Source organism: Aplysia californica, unplaced genomic scaffold (assembly GCF_000002075.1).
Source record: "Aplysia californica isolate F4 #8 unplaced genomic scaffold, AplCal3.0 scaffold00040, whole genome shotgun sequence".
NCBI classification, from domain to species: domain Eukaryota; kingdom Metazoa; phylum Mollusca; class Gastropoda; order Aplysiida; family Aplysiidae; genus Aplysia; species Aplysia californica.
Window position 1 is genome coordinate 501,571 of NW_004797310.1, and position 27,808 is coordinate 529,378.

Sequence of the window (27,808 nt, forward strand, 5' to 3'; positions counted from 1 at the left end):
AAAAAAAAAATTCTCCCCACTTCAAAGTCCTCACGACACTCCGACTTTGAATGAACTTTAGTGACCCCAACAGCAACGGGTTCCTAACACAGGCCATACTCACAAGATGCCATGTCATGTGATATTCATAGCAGGTTCACTGACTAGTCATGATGATGGGGCTCGACAAGCGAGAAAATGGAGAATGCTTTATTATTTTTTTTCGTTTCCCATAAGTGACAGCATAGTGATGAAAATCGATTAATTTGCATGGCGACACTGCGTTTATAATGCACAACTTGCATGTCATAATTGTTACATTATCAGACCATCTGGGCGGTAACGAAAACTAAAGTAGATCTTGATTTTCCCGATCAAGCCTCTGTATCACAAGTACACTTCCGCCTGCTGCAATAGCCACTTGTTCGCATGAAACATACTCTCGGACCAGGTAAAGCCAAACAAATACCACCAACACGACCAGCAAAAATAAACTTATGCCGACTTCATCATATTTGGCCTTCAAATATTCAAGAACTTTGTTTTTTTCCCGGGTCTTTTCCATGGCAATTTACAGATTTCCTCAACTTCTCAGGGCATTCCTGGGTCTCAGCAATTTTTAAAAAACTCGAGTAGTAATTACCAGGGCCTGGCAGTCACCCTGTTATTTCTTACATTAAAATGCTATACAATGGGCATATGAAATAGCACAATGTTCTAAGAACGGAACATCCACCTGAAAACGGCTCATTCAGTCGGCCAAAGCAGTCGTTGACAAGATGGTGGGAGACGACAGTCTCTCCCAATTCAGTCAGCCCACAAGTCCCTTTGTTCCAGAACATTGTGAAGAAAGACAATGGAGGGAGTGTCTCTATACACAAACGCGACTATCATTAAATGGATCCGATCCCAGATAGATAGTGCGGCAAAGTGAGAATGCAGCACGCTCTGCCATACACTCTAGTAGGGAATCTCTCTACAATTGACATCTGGTCTTTCTCCGGCTCGTACTCCTGAAGCAGGTCAGAATAGTAATGTTCTCCATTGATTCCTCCAACCAGGTAGATTTTGTCGTTAAGGACGGCTGCTCCAGCTTCTCGGATGTTGCATGTGGTTTTAAGCACTGACCACTGATCAGCAAGAGGGTCGTAGAACTCCATGGCAATGATAGGCACAGGGAATCCATAACTGTCTTCAATGTTCCCTCCAATGACATACAGCTTGCGTTGAACCTGGATGTGGACAGAGAAAGTATAGTAAAGTTAGCCTCCTTCGTTGTTTTTGTTTGTTTTAGTAGAGGTTTTTACGGCGCTCGCAACTGCATGAGGTCATATGAGCGCCAGAGGATTAGAGGTGTTACAAGAGAGTAACAAACATAAGAAAGAAGGAGGGGAGATAAGGATGATAGATGTTTGATAGGAAAGAAGGAGCAAACCACACCAAAGCACCCACCAAAACACCCACCAACCACCCACTAGCCTCCTTAAAAAAAATGAGATAATGTTGAAACTGCCAGAACCTGTTTGTATCATTTCTCAGAGGTAGACCACAGCACAAGACACAGAGAACGCATTTTAAAGAATTGATAGAACACTGATTTGTCTGTCTTGACCCTGAGGCAAAACTGATACACTATTCAAACACAGGATGAGAGACAAAAAATGGAGTAAACCATCATTCTTTAGAATATTACTTCTTAATAAATCTGCTAGAACCAAACCCATGACCTTTAAATTTAAATCACAAATCCTCCGGCAAAAACACACGGTAAATTCTGCTTTTCAAAATATATTCCTATGCGAAGAGACTGTACACATAAAAATTTTTAATGAACTTGGAACAAAAGCACTTACCCTCCCCCCCGAGCACACAGAAAAAAAGTCCCCCTCCCAAATAAACCAACGGGGACTAGACTTTTAATAAACCTGTAAAACCCACAGCAGTCTTGATATAGAACATACCTCCATCATAACGTGATTGCAGCGTCCATTGAGCATGGAGACTTTTTCCTCCCAGGTGTTGGCGGCTGGGTTGAAACAGCTCATGTTGTTAGCACAACCCGAAAAGCGCTGACCACCAGAGATATAGATCTTGTCCTCACAGACAGCACCAGCGTGGCCATAGCATGAGTGACTGATGAGGAGAAGAAATAGAAAGATTCTGATACAGGAGATCATAACAACATTTTAGAGGCATGGTATCTCCTCTCTATATCCTTCAAATTATCTTAGCACTGACTAGCTTGCTACCCCAAGAAAGAAGACCAATAACCCATAAGAAGGAACATGACACAGAAAGCTGTATATTTCTCAGTTTAAAAAATTCTTAAAACACCAAGTCCCTATATCTCTTTTTCCACTCATTCCACCTCTCCGTCTCTCCATTTTTTTCTCACCTGTTCTCATCTCACTTTACAGAGGCTCCCATTCTTCTGTAGCAACAGGGTAACACCCGGCAATACAGATGATCACGTTCTCATCCTGGTTTCCATCTCTATTTCTCTCTCTCCATCCCTCCCCTTTCTCTCTCCCTCTCTCTCGTCACCTTATGAACGCAATCAGCTTCCACCCCTCTGTGACCACATTCTCTTTACATCTATCTTTCTCTTCCCTCCCTCTCTCTCTCTCCTCACCTTATAGAGGTATACAGCTCCCACTCCTGTGTGGTCAGTGTAACACTTCGCAGTACACATGGCCATACCCTCTCTCTCTCTCTCTTTCTCTCTCTACATCCCTCCCCATCTCTCTCTCTCCTCACCTTATAGAGGCACACAGCTCCCACTCTTCTGTAGCCACAGTGTAACACTCTACTGTACACATGACCATGTTCTCATCCTGGCCTCCCACTGCGTACAGTTTGCCATTGTAGGGCACCACAACGAAGTCCTTGCGAGCTTCATTCATGGCAGCCAGTTCAAACCAGGAATCAAACCTGCGGAGATGCAATATGCACAATGATTCCATTTTAGAGTCTGATCTTTCAGGAGAGTAAACATCGGTGTGATCTGAACAAAAATGCATAACTGCAATCATCTCTCTGTGGATCATATTCCTTGAGTTACAGAATAATTCAGATAAAAGAACTTATAAGTCCAAATTATTTCACAAGTCCTCTCAAAAAGAATTCAATAAACTTCACAAAGCTGTGGGTGCTGCCATTTCATAAACTCTGCAATATCCCAGAGTAACAATATCCATCCAATAACAAAAAAAATTCTGGCAGCTTCATAAAAGAATACAGATGTGCACAGTCGGTTTCTTTTAACCTGCCCCACCCGTGTTTAACAACTAAGACATTTCAATAGTTTTTCTTTTAAATACAGTCAAAACTGTCTAAGATGGCCACTTATTGGCAAAGAGAAAAGTGGCTATTCTACTCATTGTTATAATAAAAATGCAAAATAATACAAAAGGCAAGAAATTGGACGTGACAGTTTATACAGTTGATTTTGTTATACAGGTGGCCATAAGAGCAGGTTCAACTGTATTTAAATTCCATTTCCTTATCTGCATAAAGAAATGCCAGGAACAAAAAGTAAAGCTTTACCGAGGATCGTAGCGAAAGCAGCGAGCTGTGGCGATTTCGTTATTCTCCGTGCTGTCGTACTTCCCCCCACAGGCGTACATGAAGTTGTCCAGCACAGCCACGCTCGGGTTGAACAGTGGGATCGGAGCATCTCTCAGGAAGCCATGGTGCTTGTTGTGAAATGTGAAGCACTCGAGATTCTGGGCATGCGACATCACTATGCTGGGGTGGTGAGAGCGCACTTGTGTACGAGTACTCTGTGAGAACAGAAACCATTTATTAATGATTTATCCCAAAGCAGAGTAACAAACTATAATTAGTACAAAGCATGTGTGCCATGTTTTCTTCATCAGTGATATAGATTTAAGAATAAAACTTCAAAGTCTTTCAAACATATTACACAGTCTGTTCATGGAAATACAAGTATTCACTATTGCTATAAAGAAAATGTAAATTACCAAATACTACATTAGACAGCATGAAAGAATAGTCTCTATTGTCAAAACCAGGAATGGAAAAGTAGGGGGAGCATTTCAACAATTACAGTCTGTCTGTCTGGAGATCACGAAACAACAAGACAAGTACAAAGATAAGGATTTTCAATACAAATGTTAAACGTACACTGTTGCAAGGATTGAAAACAGGGAAACTAACAAAGCAGAGAGTAAACAAACAATGGCTACCTGAGAAAGATTTAGGAAATAAAAATATAATAATGTTTGAAAAGCATAAAGTTATCAAACCCCATAAAAATGTCAAAAATATTAAGCATTTTCAACGGATTAACTGATCTTTTTAACATGCATGTAATCATCACTCTAACTAAATAAAGTGACCCCAAGAGAAACACATAGCAATAAAAAACTGAGGAAATGTCATGATAGTAAATACCTGAAGCATCGGTTGTTTGCCGGTTACTATATGGTAGTCTTTGGCCTCTGTGAGGAGATCACTGCACTCCACATTATTTCGCATCAAATCCTCTTTACTCACCTGAAAAAAATATTTTTAAAATCAGTAAGTCATATACTGTTGCCAGCATTCTGCTTTCTTTTCACACACCGCTTCCCTGACCAACTTTGCCAGTAACAGCACCAGAAGATTAAAAGGGAGCGAGTTACAACAAACCGTTCTTTTTAGTAAGCGTTTAATGGCATTTGCAACACAATAAGGTCATATAAGTGCTGAAGATTAGAGTTGTTACAAACACAAAAAAAGGAAAGATAAGGACGATAGATGTTTGATAGGAAAGAAGGAGCAAACCACACCAGAGCACCTGTCACTCATCCACACAATAAAGATTTGTAATTTCTTTTTAGACTGAGGTGGGGGTAGGGAGGGAGACACAATAAAGATTTGTATAATCAGGTCAAGAAATTTCTGTAATCTAGATTGTGCTGATGGAGGCATAAAACATTTCAAGTTCATCATTAAAATCAAGTAGAAGAAAGAGAAGAGGAAGGAGAGAGAGAGGGAGAAAAAATAAAAACTGACAAAAACTCTCATTTCACACTACACAGAACAGCCCATATCTCACAAACAGAGAACAGCCAATATCTCACAAACTGAAAACAGCCCATATCTCACAAAGAGAGAACAGCCCATATCTCACAAAGAGAGAACAGTCCATATCTCACAAACAGAACAGCTCATATCTCACAAAGAGAGAACAGCCCATATCTCACAAACAGAACAGCTCATATCTCACAAAGAGAGAACAGCCCATATCTCACAAATGCAGAACAACCCTTACCTTCTCCACCAACTCTTCCCCAGCCAACAGAGGTAGGCGGACATGCCTCATGAGCAGAGAGAGATACTGCACCCTGTCCGTCGACTCCTGCTTTATCCACTGCAACACCAGAGTAAACAGTCGGTACTCTGAGGGCACTCTCAGGGTGTTGCTCATCAGCATGGACGCCATTTGCGTGTGTGTCAGTTTTCTGAACTGTTGAGAGGAGCTCACAAACTGCAAGTAAATAAAGAGAAAAAAACGTCTTAACAAAGACAGCCAATGCAATATAATACTTGTAAAAGCCACTAAACCTTCATACGAAGACAGAAAGTAATGAACCCCTTAAAGACATTAGGATCAGTTTGAATTTAACATTCTCTTAATAAAGTAACACTTTGATTTTCCTTAATATATTGTATAAGCTATTTATTATGGGTCACTTCAAGATATAGGTAAGAGCATGTATCAAGCACTGTTTGTCATTCACTATTTCATGTATTTTTACCTCCTTTTACTTCGATCGAAACAGCTTTAAGACATCAACTAATGCCGTATCAACTTATGCCTCCGAGCTTCCTTAGAAAAACCACCACATCTTCTAAAGGTCATGTCAGAACTTTCAAAACACCCTCTGTGGAACATTCTACTGGAGAGTAAATGAGACAACATGACAGGAATAGCATACCTCAAAATTGTCCATCATGTAATGCATGGCTTTGTCCTGGGTGGACTTCAGAGAATACATCTGAGCCAGGTTGAGGATATCTGTGCAGTTGTCAACTGTAAGTGCCGTCTCCAAATATTTGCTACAAAGCTCAACAGCAACGCCAACCTGAATATGGGACAAATTAAGACATTTCTTATGAAACTCTGAACATCCAGCGTTCTGCTTACTGTGACTCTTTAAAAGGAAGGATTTAAAAAAAAACTTAATTAACTGACTTTCATCATACACTAGATGTTGCATGGAAAGAAGTCTGTTAAAATTGTTTTCCTAATTGAAATTTTTTTTTAATGATTTGTTTGATCATCCTACATGGATGGAGAAAAAATATTAAATGACATCAATTTATTTTTCTCATTGATTTATCTTTCCTATCAAATATTGTGTTCAGAGAGGTGCTGAGCAATAAAATAAGAACTGTTCACTCCTGTTTCACTTTTTTCCAGTTTCAGTCTGAACTGTTTCCACATTTTAAAAAACCCAACTAATACCCGCTTGGATTAGAATCCAAAGCTTTTGCAAATTTTACCAAGTTTATATCAAATCATGACACAGTGGACAATCTACCTGCAAATGAGAAGCAGCGGAGAGGACATCATGTACATTGTCATACGTCAGCTCCAGGCGACCGGTGTAAGCAAAGTCCACCACCACCTTGAGCCCACTGGCCGTGACACCTTTCAGCTCCACACACTCCTCCCGGCTCTCCTTCATATAGCCAGTCAGCATCGCACGAAAGTAATCACTGCAAGCGGCCATCACGGCACGATGTACTGAAATTCTCTGAAATAGTGAGCAAAAGTATAACAAATTTATTCTCAAATTCTCTCAAAACTGAATTAGTGCACACAAGGACAAAGATGTCAAAATGTTTATTGTTCTCCATAAAAATGTTTTAAAGTCACTAATGTACATGAAATGTGAAATAAACATTTTATTCCTGTATGAAAATTATATCATAAATACAAGCACATGTTTGCATCAAAGGTAAGGTAAAAACATTTTTAGCAATACCAGAGTAACTCACACTTCTCTGACCAACATCAGTGAGGGAGCCTAACCGCCATGACAAAAATACGAACCGCCACAAATATATAAGAACAAAAAACCTGCCTCTCCTAGCTGCATTGTCTACTTTATGAACTAAAGCAGCGTTGTTTTCACTGAAGGCCAAACTATTTTTTGTACAGATCAACACACTCACCTCGCCATCGGCAACGAGTGTGTAATCACACAGTGTGTTTGATTTCCGTAGATCTTGAAGTCCATGCAGAAGAGCACAACAATGGTTCTCGGTGGATGTGGAGCACGACATGTACTGAGAGCAACTTGATGAAGCCTCAAAGCTTTCTGATTCCGAGCTAGTGCTTGCCACATCTGAAAACCGAAAAGCTATGATGAACAGAGAGGACAACGATGTTTTTTGCTGAAGTTATTGCCTTCATCCAAATATATGTACAGTAACTTCCCGCCAACTTTGTACAACTTTCGGGCAAAATTATTATCCTTGTACTTTATCAGAGCCAGAATTAAAAATAAATCGATAAATGAGATGGAAATTTATCAAAGTCAACACACTAAAGCATACACTAGGACTTTGTACCAATGTTTGGGTCATGTATTATTGCAGATAAGACACATTTCATCCTGAATCCGTAATATTTTTTGCCTGCAAAACTTGTGTGGACTTTCAGATCAAAGTGTGAAGATGTACTGCTTTAAGTTACGTTGTGATTCTTATGAAATGTTTGCACCTAGGGCCAATTAACCACTATTTTTTCCTCAAGAGTTCGCCAAATGCACTGTGTTGACCTAGAGGCAGGAAACTACAGTACATTTTGTCAGTAGACACATAAAAGAAATAATACATTTGTATGGCCTGTCCCCGTCGTTTTATGAAAGGAAAATTATGAAATTATGCAAACTGAGCCCAAAAATGTGAAATTATGCGATTCTGTTAATTTTAACAAAGAATGATAAAAGTAAAATAATCAGAAATTATGCAGAAAATGATCAAATTTTGCTAAATTAAGCGGGTGCATAAAACTATGGGGACAGTATGGCATTGTGGTGTGGTGAAATAAGGTGCTTGTCATAATGAAATCGAAGAAAATGACAATATTCAGCCCCTTGTCTATGTTGTTGTTGTTATCGGTCCAGCAACAGCTGGGCTCTCGCCGTTCCGTCCAATGCCATGTAGTGATAAGTGCAGAGTGCAGGTCTGCTGCAGTTGCTGTAATGTTCCATAGAGTATGTTGTCAATGTTAGGTCTCGGAGGGAGAAGAGTAGCTCTCATGTCATTTAGGGCTGCGCAGTGGAACTGGTGATGGTCCAGTCTCATAAGTATAGTCACACAAGGGACACATTGAGGAAAGTTCTGGATTTATTCTGTTCAAGTGGAAGTTGAGCTGTATACATGTATATGTTCTGTTCGTAGGCAGAAGATTGTGGTCTGTATTTTTTCTCTGTAGGTGGTTGATATTGCCATTCCGTTTTGTTGTGGTCAAATGTTTGAAAACAGCTGTGCCTGTCTTTATAAAGGCCCATCTGTTCATCCAATCATGTTTGTTGTTGCTTTTAATGATTCGTTTTGCAGTGTTGCATGAAGCTGGAATGTTGGGTTGTTCCTGTCTAGATCCCCGTTTGGCAAGTGAGTCTGTTTTGTCATCTCCTGGTATGTTTGAGTGTCCGGGGACCCACTGCATCATCAGGTTGAGGCCACAGAATGTTACATGTATCAGGTGATAGGAGCCAAACAGTATGTATCAAATCTTGGTTTAGGTGATGGTCATTTTCTATCGCTTGCAAGACTGATAGTGAGTCAGGCACCTTGTTTATAAAATATATTATTCTCAAAGGGTGTGGTTTGGGGTGGGGTGGGGGGGGGGCCCAGAGTTAAACATCTTTTCTGTCCACTTAAACTTAAAAACACACACATCCCTGTGTGGATCTTACTGACAAACATTGATCAAAGACACAAAAATGGTAAATTTGCAGCTTTCAAAGACACTCACTCAAGCTACGGGAGTCACAAAACTTTGGCGCAAAATTTCTCACTTAATTTTAATTCAGACACCAGGTGACCAGGATGTGGGGTCCTTCAATCGCAATTATCTCTACTGCTATTTTCAAGATGGATCAGTATTTTGTTTAAATTTGAAGCAAGAAAAAATAACATGCTTTATTATTATCCCAATAATATAAGTATATGACAAAAATTGATGTGAGCCAAATTCCACTGTGTCGTGACACACATTACTTAAATTGACTCACTGTTCAAAATAGCAACATACTTGTTGTGCTTGATAGAAAAAAGGATAGTCAAAAAGGAGTGACAAATTTTATATGGGTTTTGAGCAAATTTTACTAGATCTACAATGGAATAGTTTTTTTTTTTTCAGGTTTCTTTTTTTGGTAAGTGTTTTACGGTGCTCACAACTGCATACGGTCATATATGAGCGTGTGGGACACAATAAATATTTTCAATCGGTAGGAAATTTTGAATTTTGCCAGGGTGGTGGTCGAAGCCTACTCTTGTCAATTTTTTACCACCAAGGGAAATTTAACATGTGCAACTTGCACACATGACCTCAGACATTTCTCGCCCTTGTCCGAGAAGAAAGGGTGATTGCCAACTCGGCTTCTCAATTTTCCAGGGGCATGTAACATAACATGACAGCGCGTGGTCCATTTATACACACACACGCACACACACACGCGCGCACACACACACACACACACACACACACATACTTGCGCGGTAGGTACATCATATAAATTATATCCCGTCAACAACATGTCAGCGTGGCACGGTAGTCTCGTGTGACTTACGTATTTCAGTCTGTTCTTCCTTTATTTATATTTTCCCCTCATCGTATTCGCCTCTATACAAACTATCGGTACGGGTAAATACACTGTATACGTGTATTACTGCCAGACACCCCCCCCCCCCCACCCCCAACCATGCAGTATTTACACGGACAGTTTTAGGATATCAATTTGGCTTATGATAACCGACCGTTTGGTGGAGGAAATTACTCAAACATAAATTGTTGAAAGTGCCAATCGCAGCATAGCATAGTCCTAGCCTACCTTTTGAAATTGCCCAATCAGATGCAGAGACCTCGATCTAGATCTGAATCAAAGATAGTAAATAACAAGATGGGCCACTCAGCCAAAAAAGTGTCCGCAGGAAGTATGCTCTTTGCTTCAGATGGCGCTGCAGTCTGTCTTGAAGCTCTCTTTCGTTTTTCCAGAAGAAGAATAGGAATAGCACCTCCTTGCGTGCGCAGATCGACTGCTGTTCATCAGCAGTTCGGGTTCGTTCAGTGCGGAGTTTTAGGTTATTTATATTTTAATGACCTCTCGCCTTTCATTCTAAAGTCAAATTAAACGAAGAAAACAATCACCCTTTCCTCCGGAAGAGGTTTTTTTGTTGTCAGCGTAACCATTTTAAAAAAGCGTTCTTCCGAAATTCATTCAAAAATTTGCTAGTTTCACTTTGATTTTTTTAAAACTCAAGTAGGATAACTCTGTTCGCAAAAGGTGCGCTTTTGCGAAGAGGGCGCCACCGAATTTTGAGGACACTTTTTTAATTGGCTCAAAGAGAGAAGTGGCCCCTCTTGTTATGTAGACTCTTTGTCTGAACCGGTGCCTTTCACGACTAGGCCCTCGGAAAGACAACCCTCCGTTGACCATCTTCTGTTTTGTCCCTAACCCCCCCCCCCCCCCCCCCCCCCCGCCTAAAACCAGGTAGATCTAGCTTTGAGACGAAACTAGATGGCTTTGTGTTGGCAGGTTATGTCATAACTCTGCCTGTCTTTCTAAAGGCCCATCTGTTCATCCAATCATGTTTGTTGTTGCTTTTAATGATTCGTGTTGCAGTGCTGTATGAAGCTGGAATGTTGGGTTGTTCCTGTCTAGATCCCCGTTTGGCAAGTGAGCATGCTTAGGCCTACTACCCCTCCTCAAAGATTCTTATCTTTGCCCTCATTGTACGTGGTGACCCCAAAATAGACCAGAAATTTTATATAAAATATAGAAGATAAAAAAAGGTGTTTGCCCTTTTTGAGTCATACATTTTTAACCCTATCCCCAGTGACATATTTCATGTCATTTGTCTTATAGCCTATCTAGTGACTGGTTATTTTACACCCGTACACTCTGATCGATAAATATTCGCACTACGTCGCATTCAAGATACTTAAGTACCTGATCGCACGTACCGGGAGGTCAGCGTGACCCCGGGGTCAGAGTCCGGGCAACACGCTGCCGGTCCAGCACTACGGTAATAAATAATTTTTTTGCCAGTGTTATCACTCAATAATAATAATAATGAGTATCTCATTATAAGAAAGATTCTAGTGAAAATAAATAAAAGAAAAAAGACGTGGTTTCTTAGGTGACATTGAAATTTAATGAATAGAAGGAAATGAAATGAGGCAATGGAGAAAAAAAGCCATAGGCCTACAGTAATGCGAAGTAATTAAGAAGAGACAAATGAAGTTTCTACAACAGTCGAATCGACATAAACGCCTTGAACATTGCTCTCACAGAAGAAAAAAAATAGAGGGCAAACAAAAGAAGCAGACGTAGATGGTCAGTAGACAAAGAACAACTTACAGAACTTGAATGCGGGTGACGGGGAAAGCCTAAGATATATGTAATATGTTTTTTCAGAGCACCTACACAGAGAACTGAATCATGAACCATGATCGACAAAGTCTGTTTCATGTCTAGATCTAGATCTAGATCTAGTTCTTTGTGAAGATGATCTTAACTTATAGTGTGCTTTCATATGGCTTACAGACTATTTGGCGAGCGCTAAGGAAGGGCAGGAAGTATATTTGGTTTTGAAAACAAAATAAATATGATAAAGAGTGATCAAGCACTGATTATAGATCTAAAGTAAACTTTCATGATACAGTGAGGAAGCGCAAGTGCGGGTGTGGGCCTATATCAAAGAGGTTCTACTACGATCCTTGTGTATTTGACACTACGACGCAATAACCACGTCCTTGCAGCTTCTGCTCCATTCAAGGACAAAGTCAAAGTGTACGGGGCATTGCGAGACAATGAATACCGGGTAATACAGTAAAATTTCAGCATAGCGTACTGGGCTGAAAACGTATTCTCGACTGTAACTTAATAATAATAATAATAATAATAATAATAATAATAATAATAATAATAATAATAATGATGATAATAATAATAATGATAATAATAATAAATAATAATAATAATAATAATAATAATAATAATAATAATAATAATAATATATAACATTTATATAGTGAACGTAGCCACTGCGTATTCTTATTTTGCTATCTGCTTTTTTGGCTGTCCACTTTTTACAGCGCACGTGCAACGCTTTCTTACCATTCTATCGTAATCACGACGCGTCGCACTGACACTGAAAATACGTTTATACTATACCAACTGTAAACTTTTTTCACTGTCACGATCAAGGCCATGGTCAAGTTGAAATAAAACTAGAAACTTGAGTCCGGAATCTTGTTTAACATTAAAACACACAATAATCAGGCGCGGTTCGTCCATAGACCACGGTCGTGCAGTGCCGCCCAAAATGTTTTAATGTTCTATTACGTAAAACACCCACAATAATAAACTAAAACAAGCCAGAAGCAAACACTAGCCAAATACTTTATCAAAACAAGGTCCTCACTTGCGCTATAACTTTGTAACCTGACCTATAAATCGCTCTTGGGGATAACCCAAGCGATGACGACACTCGTAGCGAGTTTGGCTGTACATTAATATTAATAAGACGGCACATCTCAAATGTGCTCCTGCCGAATACTGCCGAAACATAGCCCACAGTAGGCAGTCTAAAAATAAACACGATAGACCGTACGCTATTCTTTGCCAATATTAAGTGAGCCCCCGAGCAATCCAGCGGAGTGCACAAGTGAATTGTGATTGGTTCATTGTCTGTCTTGCCACTACATGTATTTTAAGTGACTCTGTGACCGTGAACCAAAGTGAGGTGAACGTGACTGTCCTATAAGTTGTGTCTTTGAATGGTTTTGTAGTGGAGTAGTGAAAGTTATTACTTGTTCCAATACAGGATGAACAAAATTGATGTTTAGCTTACAAAAAAATTTAGTTCTAGAAATCAAAGCGACAAGTAAAAAGAATGAAATTAAAGCACGAGGTCCTCCTTCACCAACCCAAAGATCCTAAAATTATACATCGCCTCATTTACAATGCCCTTGACTATCTTCAGCATGCGATAGCTTAAAAATTGTGCACGTCCACTTTTTAGCCTCACGAGCCGCCCCTGACAATAATATACATGTACGAATATACGCACCAGTGTAATCGTAATCCTTAGAACAGAAGAAAGAGTAGAAATGGTAATAGTAAACCCAAATAGAAAATAAGAACATGCACAAGTGTAATCCTAAGAACTGGGGAAAGTGTAGAAATGGTAATAGTAAATCCAAACGAAAATAAGAACATGCACGTCCAAAAGCAATGATAACAATGCAGAGACTGGGAGACTAACCACTAGTCTAGACTTTTTTTTAAACTACAAAAAACTACACACTCGTCGGTTCTCAACAGCGAGAATGCTCCAGCGCCCCACCGCTTCGCACTGATCCTTGTTCACCTCACACAGACTCACCGTGGACGTAACCCGGAATAACAGGTCCTCAGTGCGGGAGAACACCATAGCCGCGCACTTTCGAGAAAAAAACAACAACTATCAAAGCCGCGCACTTTCTGACGATATCCATACAATTAGATTTCTGATTACCAAAACCAACACTTTAAAAGTAGCCTTTGTATTTTACTGGATTTGGGACCAGCATATAATAATGTATATATTATATCAATCAGATTTTGCATTGAAAGAAATGGCTTTTCAGGTATAAAAACACATCTACAGGACAGGGACGATCCTTAAAGTGTTGGGGCAGCATTATCTTGCTTGTTTAGTATAAAAATTGGACCAGTGAGACATGCCCATGTGCGAACATTAAAAAAATATATTATAGTAGAGGGTTTTACGGCGCTCGCAACTGCATAAGGTCATATGAGTGCCAAGGGGTGGGAGTCAACAGAGACGTCTTTACAGGGAATCAGACTTATTCTGCTCACCTCTCTAGCTTCAACAGCACAAGGTCTGCTTCGACTATCAAGGCACCCCGGAAATAGCGGGTCACAAGAGAGTGACAAACATACAAAAGAAGTAGAAGAAAATGACAATAGTAAGGATTAAGAAAGAAAAAGCAGCAGTTCCCTGTTGTAGATCAAGCACACTTATGAGCGTGACATGAGTCAGTCCATTTACAATTCTACTGTGCTTGAACGAGAAATGTTCCCCCTTTGGGAATGGCCTAAAGACACTACAGTCAGTGGCACTGCCCGAGGGGGGGGGGGTATGTGCGAACATTAGTTTGTTACTAAATTGTTACTCATTCTCCCTTCCCTTTTCTTTGTCATTGGTCGTGTCTTTCTGTTTGACCTCTGTGTTTTTTAGTTTCAGCATAGAAATAGTTTGAACGTCTCTAAAAAGACATGTTATATTCGGATGGGGGCTGAACAGAGTAATTTTGTCAAGGGGACTGTTGGATGGAATCAGCAATCTAATAGTACTGATATCGTCATAAAGTGCGGGGTTTGATAGTTATTTCTCGAAAGGGCGCGGCTCTGATAGTTTCCCCTCAATGCTGGAGATACCCAGCTCGGTATCCGGCCTGTACAATCAAGAATGCTCTATCACCAGTTTAAGTGCATATTTGTCTATCGCCGCTTTTCGCACTGATCTTCGTTCACCTAACTGAGAACCAGGCTGGCCAACGTTCTTTTTCTGGGCGTCTAAGGGCCGGCCCTCAATACCGGAGCCACATATTTCTGAAATACGGTCTGATCCTGAGAAAGCCTTGTGTCGGCTCCTCCCCAGAGCCAGTACTAACCGTTGGTGTCGGCTCCTTCCCAGAACCGGTACTGGAGGCCTTGTGCCGGTACTGGCACCTCCTCCAGTAGAACCAGGAGTTCCGGAACTGGGTACCGGTAGGCCTACCTGCCTATCCCTACCGATTACCCCCTCTACAACTTTATAAAGTGGTATAGGGAAAACCTGGAATGGACTCCTTTGTGACCTATTTAGTTTTAAGCAGCCAATCACATGCCGCTTAGCGATCACACATTCTTTCAGGCTCTAGTCTTTTATCGCTGGATGGATGGTAATTTTAAGTTGGTATGTTGTACTACACACAGAGATCTGAAATTTAGCAGCAATAAAAAAAAAAAAGAAAAGCGGAGTGCCTACCTGGTCGATAACGGCACAGCAACTCTTCTTCGTTTTTTAATAACAGAAGAAAATCACACAAACACGGCAATTTCTACAATTCTAGACATTTGTCAGCACTGTACACTCGTATGTAGTAAGTTTGGCCTTTCCCTTATTGGTTGCCAAGTTTCATCCATATTCGTCCAAAGGTTTTCCTGTAACTATACTAAGAAGAGAGCGACCTCTGATCCTGAACTGCCCCAAAATTACGCCTCGTATTGAGCCCGATATCCATCCCAAAGCACAGCAGGCAATGCCCCCTTTCTTGTCCGCTAACAACATGTGCATTCTCGTGTCTCTTTCTACTGTTTCTTTATCTTAAAGCATGTAAGACTCGTCCCACAAGGCAGCTGGTCCCGACTATATACCACCGGAAGCCCTTAAGGCAGATAGAGATACATCAGTGGAAATTCTCCATGCTCTCTTCGAAAAGGTTTGGCAAGAGGAGGAAATACCATCAGATTGGAAGGAAGGCAACCTAATCAAGCTGCCAAAGAAAGGAGACCTCAGCAATTGTAACAGCTACAGAGGCATAACACTCCTGTCCATACCTGGGAAAGTCTTTAACAGGATACTCCTGAAGAGAATCAAGCAGGCAACAGATGAGAAGCTCAGAGGAAACCAGGCAGGATTCCGCAAGAGCCGATCATGTGTGGACCAGATCGCTACCCTGCGCATCATTGTTTAGCAATCGCTTGAATGGAATTCACCACTTGTGGTCAGCTTCATTGATTATGAAAAGACATTTGACAGCGTGGACAGGGAAACTCTGTGGAAACTCATGCGGCATTAAGGAATACCTGACAAAATCGTCAAGCTTGTGAAGACCACCTATGATGGAACCAACTGCCAAGTCTTCCACGAAGGACAACTCTCAGTACCATTTCAGGTACAGACAGGAGTGCGACAAGGATGCTTGCTGTCACCTTTTCTCTTTATACGGGCAATTGACTGGATCATGAAAGAAGCCACCAGAGGCAAGCGAAATGGAATACAGTGGATCCCTTGGCAGCAGCTGGACGACTTGGACTTCCCCGATGACCTTGCAATGCCCTCTCACACGCATGCTCAGATGCAAGAAAAGACCAAGGAACTCAACAGCCTGTCAAGGAGTGTAGGCCTACGTCTACGTATACATCCGGGCAAGTCGAAAGTAGCGAAGCTAACAAAAGAGTCCTACTGTGGCAGTGGAAGACACTCCTCTAGAAGAAGTGGACTCCTTTACCTACCTTGGAAGTGTTATCGATGGTAAAGGTGGAACAGAGACAGATGTAAATGCAAGAACCACCTAGGCAAGGTCAGCATTCAATCAATTATCAAAAGTCTGGAAAGCAAGCAACATCTCACTGACCACCAAGATTCGACTCTTTAATTCCAATGTCAAGTCTGTGCTCCTCTACGGCTGCCAAACTTGGAAGACAACAAAGACAGAGCTGAAAAAAGTCCAGACTTTCATCAACAGATGTATGAGGAGTATCCTACGAATTAAGTGCAGGATAGAATAAAAAATGAAGAGCTGTGGGAAAGGACAGGAAAAAAGGATATTGAAGTAGAAATAAGACTAAGAAAGTGGCGTCGGATGGGACACACCTTCAGAAAGCCTAGTGGAAACATCACAAGACAGTCACAGCAAAGGAACCCACAGGGAGCACGAGGCAGGAGTAGGCCACGGGAAACATGGAGAAGATGTGTGGAAAGGGACATGAGAGAGATGAAGCTCACTTGGAACGAGCTAGGAAGGATGGTCCAGGACAGAGCTAAATGGGAGGAGCTTGTATGTGGCCTATACCCTGCCAGGGGTGAAAGGCACTGATGATGTAAGACGTGGTGGTTTGCATTACTTGAGTAGGGAAAAATTAAACGACATAACAGTCACAGTTGTTTTTTCTTCCAGTTTAGAAATACGAGCATTCCTGCTAATCAGTGATTTTAATTATTTTTTTTGCAAAAACAAAGAAAAGGAAAGATTGGGGATTGCTTTCTTTCAGCTAACCAGTTTCGAAATAAGTTTTCAATTTCAGCGATCTCCACTGTACATTGGTATAAGATAATGAAAAACAAAACAACATATTTTGTAACAGAACTGTCATTGTATAAAGACTATTACTATTAATAATTAGTGTTGCCTCTCTCTCTCTCTCTCTCTCTCTCTCTCTCTCTCTCTCTCTCTCTCTCTCTTCTGGAGCTGTGGTGTCATAAACGGTCGGCAATGCCGACAGCACGAGGAACTCAACACTTGCTCGGGATAGTGCTGAGGCGTGGGTCACTGAAATTAGTGCTGCCTGAATTCTTCTATTGAAGAAGTAGGCCAACTTTGAACTTACTTTTCTCAAAACTATCCTTTTAACTCTTTAATCCCGGAATTATAATTTACCACATTATTACAGAATTTTTTTCCAGATCTCATGAAACACGTAACGTGGGATACACACAAACTATTCATGAAATGGCTAAACCTGCGTCAAGGGGAAAGAGGGGGCAGTATACATTTTATTTATCTCTAACACTTCCGGGTCAAAATAAATCTATTAATGTCAGTAACAGATTACACTATAATATATAGTAATGCTTCATGCACCGTACAATCTGACCAGATGCTGGGACCACCTACTTGGGGATCAGGCGAGAATCACTGGATGCTCCCATCATCCACTTGGGGTGATAAATATAATAAAAACTAACCTCGTCCAGCTCATTATCGTTTGTTTCAAGATTCAAACACAAATAAAACCAGTTTTGACAATATTGAAGTTAACTTCGAGTTAAGAGAACTTTCCGCTCAAGAAAAGAATACTATTTTGCTACCACAACAGGCAGAAACACCACTAAGACTTACCATTATCACCTTTACTCTGGGCCATGCCGTCACACGTGTTGTCCAGGAAACGAAGTCTTGCTGCAGATGAAGCACGAGGGCCATACAGGCCATGTCGACGAGGTGAAAGAGGCATAGTTCAATGTCTTCTGTGCCTCAGAGAATCACCCCCTGAATACACAAATATTATGATGATGAAATCAAAGCAAATGTTCAACCTGAAATCAAAATGTATACAGTGGGTGTCGCATTCAACGAGGTTGCCGGGACCGGCTTGTGGTCCTCGTTGGATCCGACCTCTCGTTGAAAGTGAATAAGGCTAAAGTAAAGAAAGGAGACAAGTTATTATATTATAGGATGTTCCAATACTGTATCAGTAATTAAAACAGTTGTTCCCCCCTGATGACGAAAATCTCAAACAGCATCAGTGTGCACGTGTTTGAGCTGTGCTCCGACCGCCATTTCTGAATTTTTAAATATAATTTTTTCCTGAAATCTTCTCGTGTGGAAACATACCCTCTCACATCTAGGCTTAGATCTACATAAAGTAAAGGCGGGAGCTTGGATTTTCTGATCAGGGGAAGAAAAGAAAATTGAAAAGAAATGAAGGTCCTGATCTAGAGTAATCTAGACCTACTCATCCAGAGTTCATACAGTTTCACACAGCCGGCATCGCGTTCCCACCCATCCCCTCCCATCCCTACCGCAGGCTAACCCTCGCCCATCCTCATCCTCTGTGTTAGGAATCGGCGATGGGCCTTGTGCTTCGCGTGAGATGGAGAGAAAGGAGAAAAATTCTTCACTTTTGGGGCTGCTAATAGCTTTTATTTGGTTTTCGCGACCTCGTTGAAAGCGACTTCGGTCTGTTCGCAACCTCGTTGGAGCCGACGTACATTTACAAAGAGATATAGAGGAAAAATCAGGGATTAAGGATTGCCTCGTTGGAGCCGACTTCTCGTTGAATGTGACCTCATTGAATGCGACACCCACAGTACTTACAAGTTATAAAATACATCTAGACGCTAAATCAAACATGTTTGACAAGTGCAAATGGCTGGCATTAGGTTTCAATCAATATCTTCTTTTTTTGTGCTATATATTGCTAATTCCTCGAACGAATAATTTTCAAACGTTCTTTATGCATTAATTGTATTGTAGTAAAGAGGATTAGGTATATAATAAAAAAAATTCTATGTAATCTGTAATTTCCACGTCCACTCATCCGCCACATTGATGCCAATCACTTGTTTATCTGAGATTGACAGTACGTAAACGCAGTAAAACAGCCGAATCTAGATGCCCCATTGAAACAAGTCAGGTTTCATCATGGAATTCCACTATTTTCAGTAACATTAAAAATCATGACAGGCTTCAACTTCAGGAGCACATAGTAAGTCACACACTTCGTAAGTTAAGTTTATTATTTTTAAACCAAAAGTCACATGTCCATGAAAGACAAGGTGATAAAGTAAAAAACCAAAGCAACGATTATTTTGTACAGCTGTGGTAGCACTCAAAAGCCAAGAGGAAACTAAATTTTTACTATCAGACCTGCACCCAAATGCACTGTTTTGGAGGCTAAATTGCCATTTTTTTTCTGCAGAAAACACATAATATGGCCACTAAAACCCTTGCAAATCAATTTTTTCAAGAAATCAAGCCTAATTGAAAAGCATCAAATTATGGTGAAATAAAGGGGGATACCCTCCCTCCCACCCCCCAAGCTGTTAAAACAAGTGTGGAATATTACTATGCAATTTGGCCTATTGTACAGTTCGGACAAAAACAACCATACATCTCTCGTAAGCAAAATGATTTGATCTGGATAATATGAGAGACATCACGGAGAAATCAGGCCCTTGTCAAAATAATGAAATAAATGAAAACTGCATTTTTCTGTCCGTTTCACAATTTTTTTCCAGTTTTCATTATGTGGTTCAAAATCTTTCATGTCCAATTAAAAACACATTTCTGTTCTGAAAACCGTCGATTAACCTCTTCGCTTTCGCGCCAGTAGAATTTACGGGCCTGAACCGTGTAGCCCTATGCCTATGGCCCGTAGAATTTACGGGACCGTGACAGAGGTTGTTTTGAAACCAATCATCAGGGAAGTTACTGTTAAAATATTTTTTTATACCCCGTTTTTTCTATTTTTTTATACCCCGGCAGTGAGGTTTTTGGAGAAATGCAAAAAATCGCAGCCGCGACAAACGTAGATGCTAGGATATTGTGTGTAATTTATGAAATAATACTCCTTCATTTGCGTGCTCTCTCTCTATCCTTCTTTCTCCATTTGTGTGTAAGTGTATGTCCTTTTTTATTGGGGTGAGGGGTGGATGGGTTGAGAACTAGATTTGTATCAAACTTCTATACCCTGTGAATGACTGAATGATCATCTTTCATTATCTTACTCTTTTTGTCTCTCAGATCCTGAAAATTACTCTTTGCGATATTTAAAGGAGAATGATAGTAACAGTGGTGGGGAACCGTTTGTTAAGTTTTCCTTTTCTCTGGACTTTAGAAGACTCTCCCGCTCTTCGTTAGAGTTCAGTTTGCAAAGAATTTCTTTTTATGTATACCAGAGGCTTCATATTGCATTAAGAGTTTGGTCTTCTTTTTGTCTTCCCGACCTGACAGTTTTGGGGACAGCAATTTCGGCAAAATCATGGAAGAAAATGTGATCCACAAATTTCACTTTATAGGGTCTTCGTTGACATAATTTTTAAAAATTGCAGTTCTCAAAATGGCAACATAATCTAGTGGGCTGTATAGTTGTGTGTCGTCGCCGCTCAATGACGCCATGCATACTATATCTACTTGCATATGAGTGTGACCTCTAATAAGATTTTGTATTCAATTTCGGTGTTTGCTTTGAACAGTGGAAAAGGCACTCACAGCATTAGAAACAGATGCAATTTTGTTCTGATACACACACACACACACACACACACACACACACACACACACACACACACGCATACACACACACGCATACACACACACACACACAAACACACACCAGTAGCTGTATAATAATATATTGTTATAACCTTCTAGGCATTTGTGCACGCTGAAAAAAAAGTCCATCAAACAACTTGTGAATCTATTTGCAATCAAACCACCTTGTGCCTTTGTGTCATAAGTAATAGATGGCATCACACGAGGTAGCATTAAAGTTAAAGATTTTGTGAATGCTATTGAAATAAGAGCTGGAGGAATTGATAGACAGTGCCTGAAGTACACCCTGGAGATTCATGCAAATCATCACGAGGTCTTCTTGCCCAAGAGCAAAGGTTTTATCCATGGCATGCTCTTTCTTTGTCCTTTTCTTTTCTGACATGTGAGATTCCCACTTAGTTTGGCTGACGTTGTCAGACTCAAAACTCACGCACAATTCCCATTGATCTTTCTTGGCTCATAAATCTACATGTTTTTTACATCTAGTATATATTTGAGTTGTGTGACATACAAGGCAGATTGTCCCTGACCTGGGCAGGGTATTTCGTAAAACCAATGAAGCTCCGACAGATTACAGAATCAGGGGTTAAGATACAGTTTTCCAGAGCTTTGCTGGCAATAGTGGGGAGAACCTTCGAAAGCATGTACACAGATGTGAACAGAAACTCCCTGGCTTGTGAATTGTTTGGTGGTGCAGCTGGGTAGGGCTCTTCTAAAGCACTCTTTACAAAGTGCTGGAGGATCCAGGTTGTCATCAACAACTGCCTGAGGAAGTTTCACTGCCTGAGGAAGTTCCTCAGGATCAGATGGACAGACAGAGTCACCAATGAGGAAGTATTAAGCAGAACATTTTCAGATAGAAGAAAGCAGTGGAAATGGATTAGACTGAGAACACCATCTGGAAATCAGGCAGCTGCACGCCCCAAAAAAATATTAACTTGGAATCCACAGGTTAAACGATCAAGGGAAGGCCATGTGGAACGTGTAGACTGGCCCCGCGGAAAATTGCATTTTTGAAATAGAAAAATTGCAAAAAATTGAAAGGTAAACCGCCTAAAAATTGCAAAAAATTGCAACCTTTCCATCCCAGGCGCATTAATACGGGCTTAACATTTTTAGTTTAAAAAACATGACAATTTTGAGTACGGTAGCATAAAAAGCAGCACAGCCTTTTAAAAAATCATGACAAACAATACAAATTCATCAAATGTTATTAACATTTACTAGTAACAACACACGAGTATGTTAACTATAAAGTTATCGACCAAATATAATATGATAACACGTGACACAAAATAATGGAACCCTCGGTTTTCGTAATAACTTTTAAATGAAGGCATAAAAATTGACCAAATCTAGTACATACCGGGTACTTGGTTCATGCAAAAATCTAGAAGTGTATGAGGTTTAGTCTATAAAAAACAAAAAAATTGACGAGAGATTTTGGAAACAACCTCTAAATACAAAATAAACTTATGCTCCAATCAAACCAGATCCTGTTCTATTTTTCTCTTGAAACCTTCGATACACCGGTAATCTGTATTTAGATCTACTTCAGATATTTTCTGTTTTAAAACTGGCATGGTATTGTTTTAACACTAAGTCAAATCGTAAAATACAGCAATTTTTTTTTTTCCATTTATAAACAATAGTAACACATGTACTAATTGAGATCTAGATCATTTCTATAGCACCCACTCCCGTGTGAACGCAGCTTAAGGCGTTTTACATAACGGGGTGTTTACGTACACGGTACGCGGACACGTAGTCTCAGTGTCACGTACATGGTAACCGGGCAGTTAAGAATTCCAAGTTCAGTTTTTGTCATCAGGTGTTGCCTTCAACTCCAGCCCCAGCCCGCCCCCCCCCCCCCCCCCCCTGACTGTACATTTTAAAATCAGTAATTTTCCCATTCCGGAGCCCTATACTTCGTAGCGCACAGACTTTTAATAAACTTTTGTGACTTCAACCGGTACTCACAATGTGATGCGAAAGCACAGGTTCACTGACCGGTAACGATGGCGAGCCCGACAAGATGCGAGTATAACTTTCTTTTTTTATTTCAACAAGTGACAGCACAGGACAAATATTGGTTAATTTTAATTCCGGTGGGTTGCCGTGTACGTAGATACTGAGACTAGGTGCCCGGTTACCGTGTATGTAGACACATGCATCATGTATGAACAATATTCACGCGCGCGCACTCACACGCACACACACACTCACATACACATCACACACGCACACACCTACTTTCTTATCACACGCGCACGCTTACACACATTAGATAAAGGCCTAGCCCAGAGAAGACCACCTTCTCGGCCTAGCCTATGTCTCAGTTTGTGTTGTACATGATGCATTCCGGCCTGAATTTCTGGTTATAGTATTTATAATAGCTTTTAGAGTACGCTCAGTAGGCTTGAGCTGGGCCGATACCATGATTTACGTAGGCCTATCGGCTCTGTACTCGCACCATTTCGTATTTAAAATTCTGTTAAAATTAAAGAGTTGATGTATTTTTGCCGAAAATTGCGAAAATTGCAAAAAATTGCGGGTTTATTGCGGAACTCGACGAAAAACGCGGCCGCCGCAAGACCGCGATTTCCTGGAGGGCCAGTGTAGAAAAGTCGCAGAGAATGATGAACAGAAACGTGGAAAGACATTTGAAAAACGTGAAGAAGTTAACCCAGGGTAAGGAATGGAGGGAAATGTTCGTCCGTACGGGGTGAGCCAGGCGATGATGAAACTGGCATGGATGGGCACTTCTAGAACAATTTACAATGGATGAGCCTGGTCATAGATATCATCATCCTGCAAACTTTGATCTTTGATCTTCTGGTCACTCTGTTTCAGATAATAAACCCAAGTGTGCGTCTTTCAGCTTGGTGTATCGCATAATTTGCTTAAATTGTACTCCTTCATGCTGAGAAGACCGTTCACATATATATATAGGTCTTTCTGTCTCCTCATGTCAAAGTCCAAACAAAGACAAAAATAGTTGTTCTAGCTTTGTCTTTTAATAGTGAGTAGTTATTTGGTTTGGTTGAGCAACACATCTGGGTTTCAGTTCATTAGTTTTAAAAAATAGTCCTATCTCTTGATTTGTACAGCTTATTGTTGGCCCCTCTCTCTCTCTCTCTCACTCTATCGCAGGTTAAATAAAGCACGTTTGATCTGTTCCAATGCATTATGTACTTTGAATGACACTTTTTTTCATTGAGGTCTTCTATTATTTCCATGCTGGATGTTCTACACCTTTCTTTGATGTCAAAAGTGGTTCACATTGCTCGGCTTCGCAAAATTCCTTTTCTCGTTAGGAAACTCTGATGTCAAATCAGTGAGCTTTCAAACTCAAACAAGTTTGGATTGTGATACAACAAGAAAATATACTTGTAATTTATACTTGACTACATTATTTATGTAATTATATATATATATTTCCACCACATCGTGACACATAGATCTATTATAAAGTAAAAGTCGAAATTCTTGTCACAGTAGCCTGCTTCCTTTTTAACTCATTCACTACGCCAAGCTGTGGGCAGCTGCATGGCTAAAGTGACTTCACTACGGCAAGCCACCCTTGACGGTTCGAGAACCGACCTATACTAATAGCTTGGATTCTATTCCAATCCATATATATCCATGTTAAAGTAAAGGTTACATAACATTGACTTCCCGGTCAAGCGTTTCCGCAGAAAATCGCAAATTTTAATTCAGTTTTGAAACACGACTTCCAAGTATTTAAGCACTTTGTTTTATCACAGTGCCCAAATTATAGCCCAGATACCAGTCTTAAATACTTTAACAGGAGGAGCTACCCTTGAGGATCATTTTCTATGTTTGTTGCCCAAGATCAAATCTAAGTACACATATAAGTTAGGCATAGTAAAATCTCTTGATAAGCATTTTTATTTTGGTATAGCTACTGCGGTTGCTATGGAAACAGTCGCCATCTTGAAAATTAACAATGAATTTCAAATCCCTAAGGCTTTCTTATTTACTGACCAAATTTGACCAAATCTGACCAAATTTGGTGAGAGTATATCTGAACCAGACCCTATTAGAGTAACAGCAAGTTTTTTTCAATAAGCGCAAAAGAAATACAAATGTGACAAATTTCCCAAAGTATAAAAAAACTTTTTCTAAATTTAGGTTGCGTAATCGCTCGCCAATGGAAAAGTATTATTTTTTTTTGCAAATATCTCTCTGTTACATTGATGGCAACCGTGCCAACTATGTTTCCTGAAAGTTTCATGTCAAAAGGAAGAAAACTAAGGAAGGAGTAGGGAAAAAACTGCACAAAAATTACATTTTGCAAAAACCGACAATAATTGTGAAAATTCACTAAATTAATCCATCCTCATGTTTTTAAAGGCAATTTACCTGGAGAATAAAGTCTTTCTAAAATGTATCCATGCTATTTTTCGACTAAAATTTGGTTGATCTTCAAAAATCAGCCAACATAAAATGTGCATAGCCTGACCCAAAATCTGCAAAATCAAGGGTCGCTCCTCCCCTTAAGAAAACAAATATAATTATTTTACTTACAAAAGAAATCAAGTGACTCTACTTTAGAATATTTTAAACACTATAATATTTTTGAAAAATGAACTTGAATTGCCATTGCTCTGTTATGGAGAAATCAATATTTTTCAGTGCTAGAGATCTAAATTGTCAAATATTTTTCTTACCGAAATCACTATTTTTGGGGAAAGTGGCTATTCTCACCTGCCCGGAAGTTCTCGCAAGATCTACTCCTCCCCTCTTCTCTCTCTCTCTGTCTCTTTCTGAATACTGTCTATCGGTGTGGACGATCAAATTGACCAAAACAAAGTTTAAAAATGATGTAAAACACAAAAGTAAATTAATTTGGTTGTCTACAAAGATGCTACGGCTATTTAACTTTTTGAATCGAGCCGAACTACGCGGGTCCCCATTTTGTTTTGTTCTCTCTCTTTCTCTCTTTCTCTCTCTCTCTCCACTGCCCACAGACAAAATTGTACGCTTTTAGTAGGCTACAAGTACAGTTGTAATGGAACGTTTGTTCACAGCACAGAATTCTACAATTTTTCTCTTAACACAGTGTAGAATTCTGTGGTTTAGGGTGAACGCAAAATTTGTTGACACGCGCACCGGGTGAGAATAGCCACAAGACCCGCCTGCACTATTCTCACCACGGGTGAGAATAGAGGTGGCCATTTTTGGGGGTGAAATTACACAAAAAGTAGGGACCTACCACTCAAGACAGGTGTAGGTTTATTCCAAAAGCAATTCTGAATAATTTAATTTCATAGATATAGGTACGAGTGTTTTTTACTTTAATGATGCATTTTTTTTTTCAAAGATTAAAAAAAATTATTATTTTTCTTTCAATATCGGATGTTATGATCCAAATATACAAATTTATGTGGAATGTACGTAAATAACTGTTAATTTTCCAATATACCAATTCTTCATTTATGGTTGCTATTTTGATCATGTACCATTTGACTAGATCTAGATCCAGATATCTAGATCTAGATCTAGGTGTAAACAAATTTTTTGAATGCTATGAAAGATGATTCAAAAATTTCTTTTATCTTCAAATTTTATCCACATCCAAGCAACATTGTATTGCAAAATCGCCTCTTACAAGAACCAAAGTTGAAAAATACACAAATAAAAAATGCAGACATATTCTACAAATATTACTGCAAGTTTTGGTATAGATATCTAGATCTAGATCTAGATCTAGATCTAGATCTAGATCTATTCTCTCTATGTTGACGTTATTTGAATTTGAGTCCCTAAAGACCTTTGAACTGAACACTAGTCATCATCTCATTTCGCCCTCCCGAAAAAAATTTGTCCACAGGCCCAAAATAATAATAGGCTACGTAGCGAGAATGAGTTAAAAAGTCTCCTTCTGTGCAATGTGAGGTTGTGTCACTGGCGATAAGTCATGAGTCCATAAGGTGTGCATCTTTTTGTGTGACAATATTTCACAGCATGTCGACTGGCACTCTTTGGCTAGGTAATTAATCTAGATCTAGTCAATGGGGATGCTGTCACATCTCAGTCTTCTTCTGTCACGCACAACGATGTTTCGATCGCTGCACGGACCGATCGCTGGCGACGATAGCGCACGTCTAGACTTCGCGTCGTGTGTAAGTGTAAGGAGACAGGTTTATTATAATCTTACTTGATTAATTTTTGAGTGGGAAGGACCACGCTCGACGCGACGTCGCGTATAGATCTAGATTCTAGTATAGGAGACGCACTCTAAAGTTAAAGTCTAAAGTGACTGCTAGATCTAGACTCTAGATCTAGATCTAGAAAACTAAAAAAAATGGCGAAAGAAGACAAAAATGAATGTTAAAAGTGATTTAGAAAGTTTGAGTACGAGTAAAATAATGCTGAGGAAACACCTAAATTTCTATAGATCTAGCGATTGGAATATTATACAGTACCGTTAAAAATTTCCTCAGGGTATCCACGACGGAGTTATTAAATCTGTAAATAAACAAGAATGTCCATCAACCTTCCTTCTCTTGTTTTCATTTTCATCCGGGGCCGGGACACAGGATGCAACAGCAGTTACTTCCCTTGGCCAAGACGGTGACGGTTTAATTTATCCCCCCAAGTCAATTTTTTTTAAATATCAGTGCTGATAATCTGTTTTGACTACCTTTATAAACTGTTGTACCAATTGTTGTATAAGATACAAAGATATAGATTCAGTCTCTTCCTTTTTAAAGATTTAATTTT

At 39.9% G+C, this 27,808-nt stretch overlaps 1 protein-coding gene across 1 annotated transcript; it reads right to left on the reverse strand.

The window, feature by feature from the left end:
• Positions 1 to 188: 188 nt before the first annotated feature.
• Positions 189 to 27,808, reverse strand: LOC101847705 (kelch-like protein 26). The gene is made up of 11 exons (XM_005092091.3): positions 27,511 to 27,808; positions 18,122 to 18,271; positions 7,168 to 7,340; positions 6,531 to 6,746; positions 5,925 to 6,071; positions 5,258 to 5,473; positions 4,396 to 4,497; positions 3,526 to 3,761; positions 2,737 to 2,910; positions 1,941 to 2,112; positions 189 to 1,211 (listed from the first exon to the last, which is right to left on the reverse strand). Exons 2-11 carry the CDS (start codon positions 18,234 to 18,236, stop codon positions 873 to 875), a joined length of 1,890 nt encoding a protein of 629 aa, XP_005092148.1. The 5' UTR covers positions 18,237 to 18,271; positions 27,511 to 27,808; the 3' UTR covers positions 189 to 872.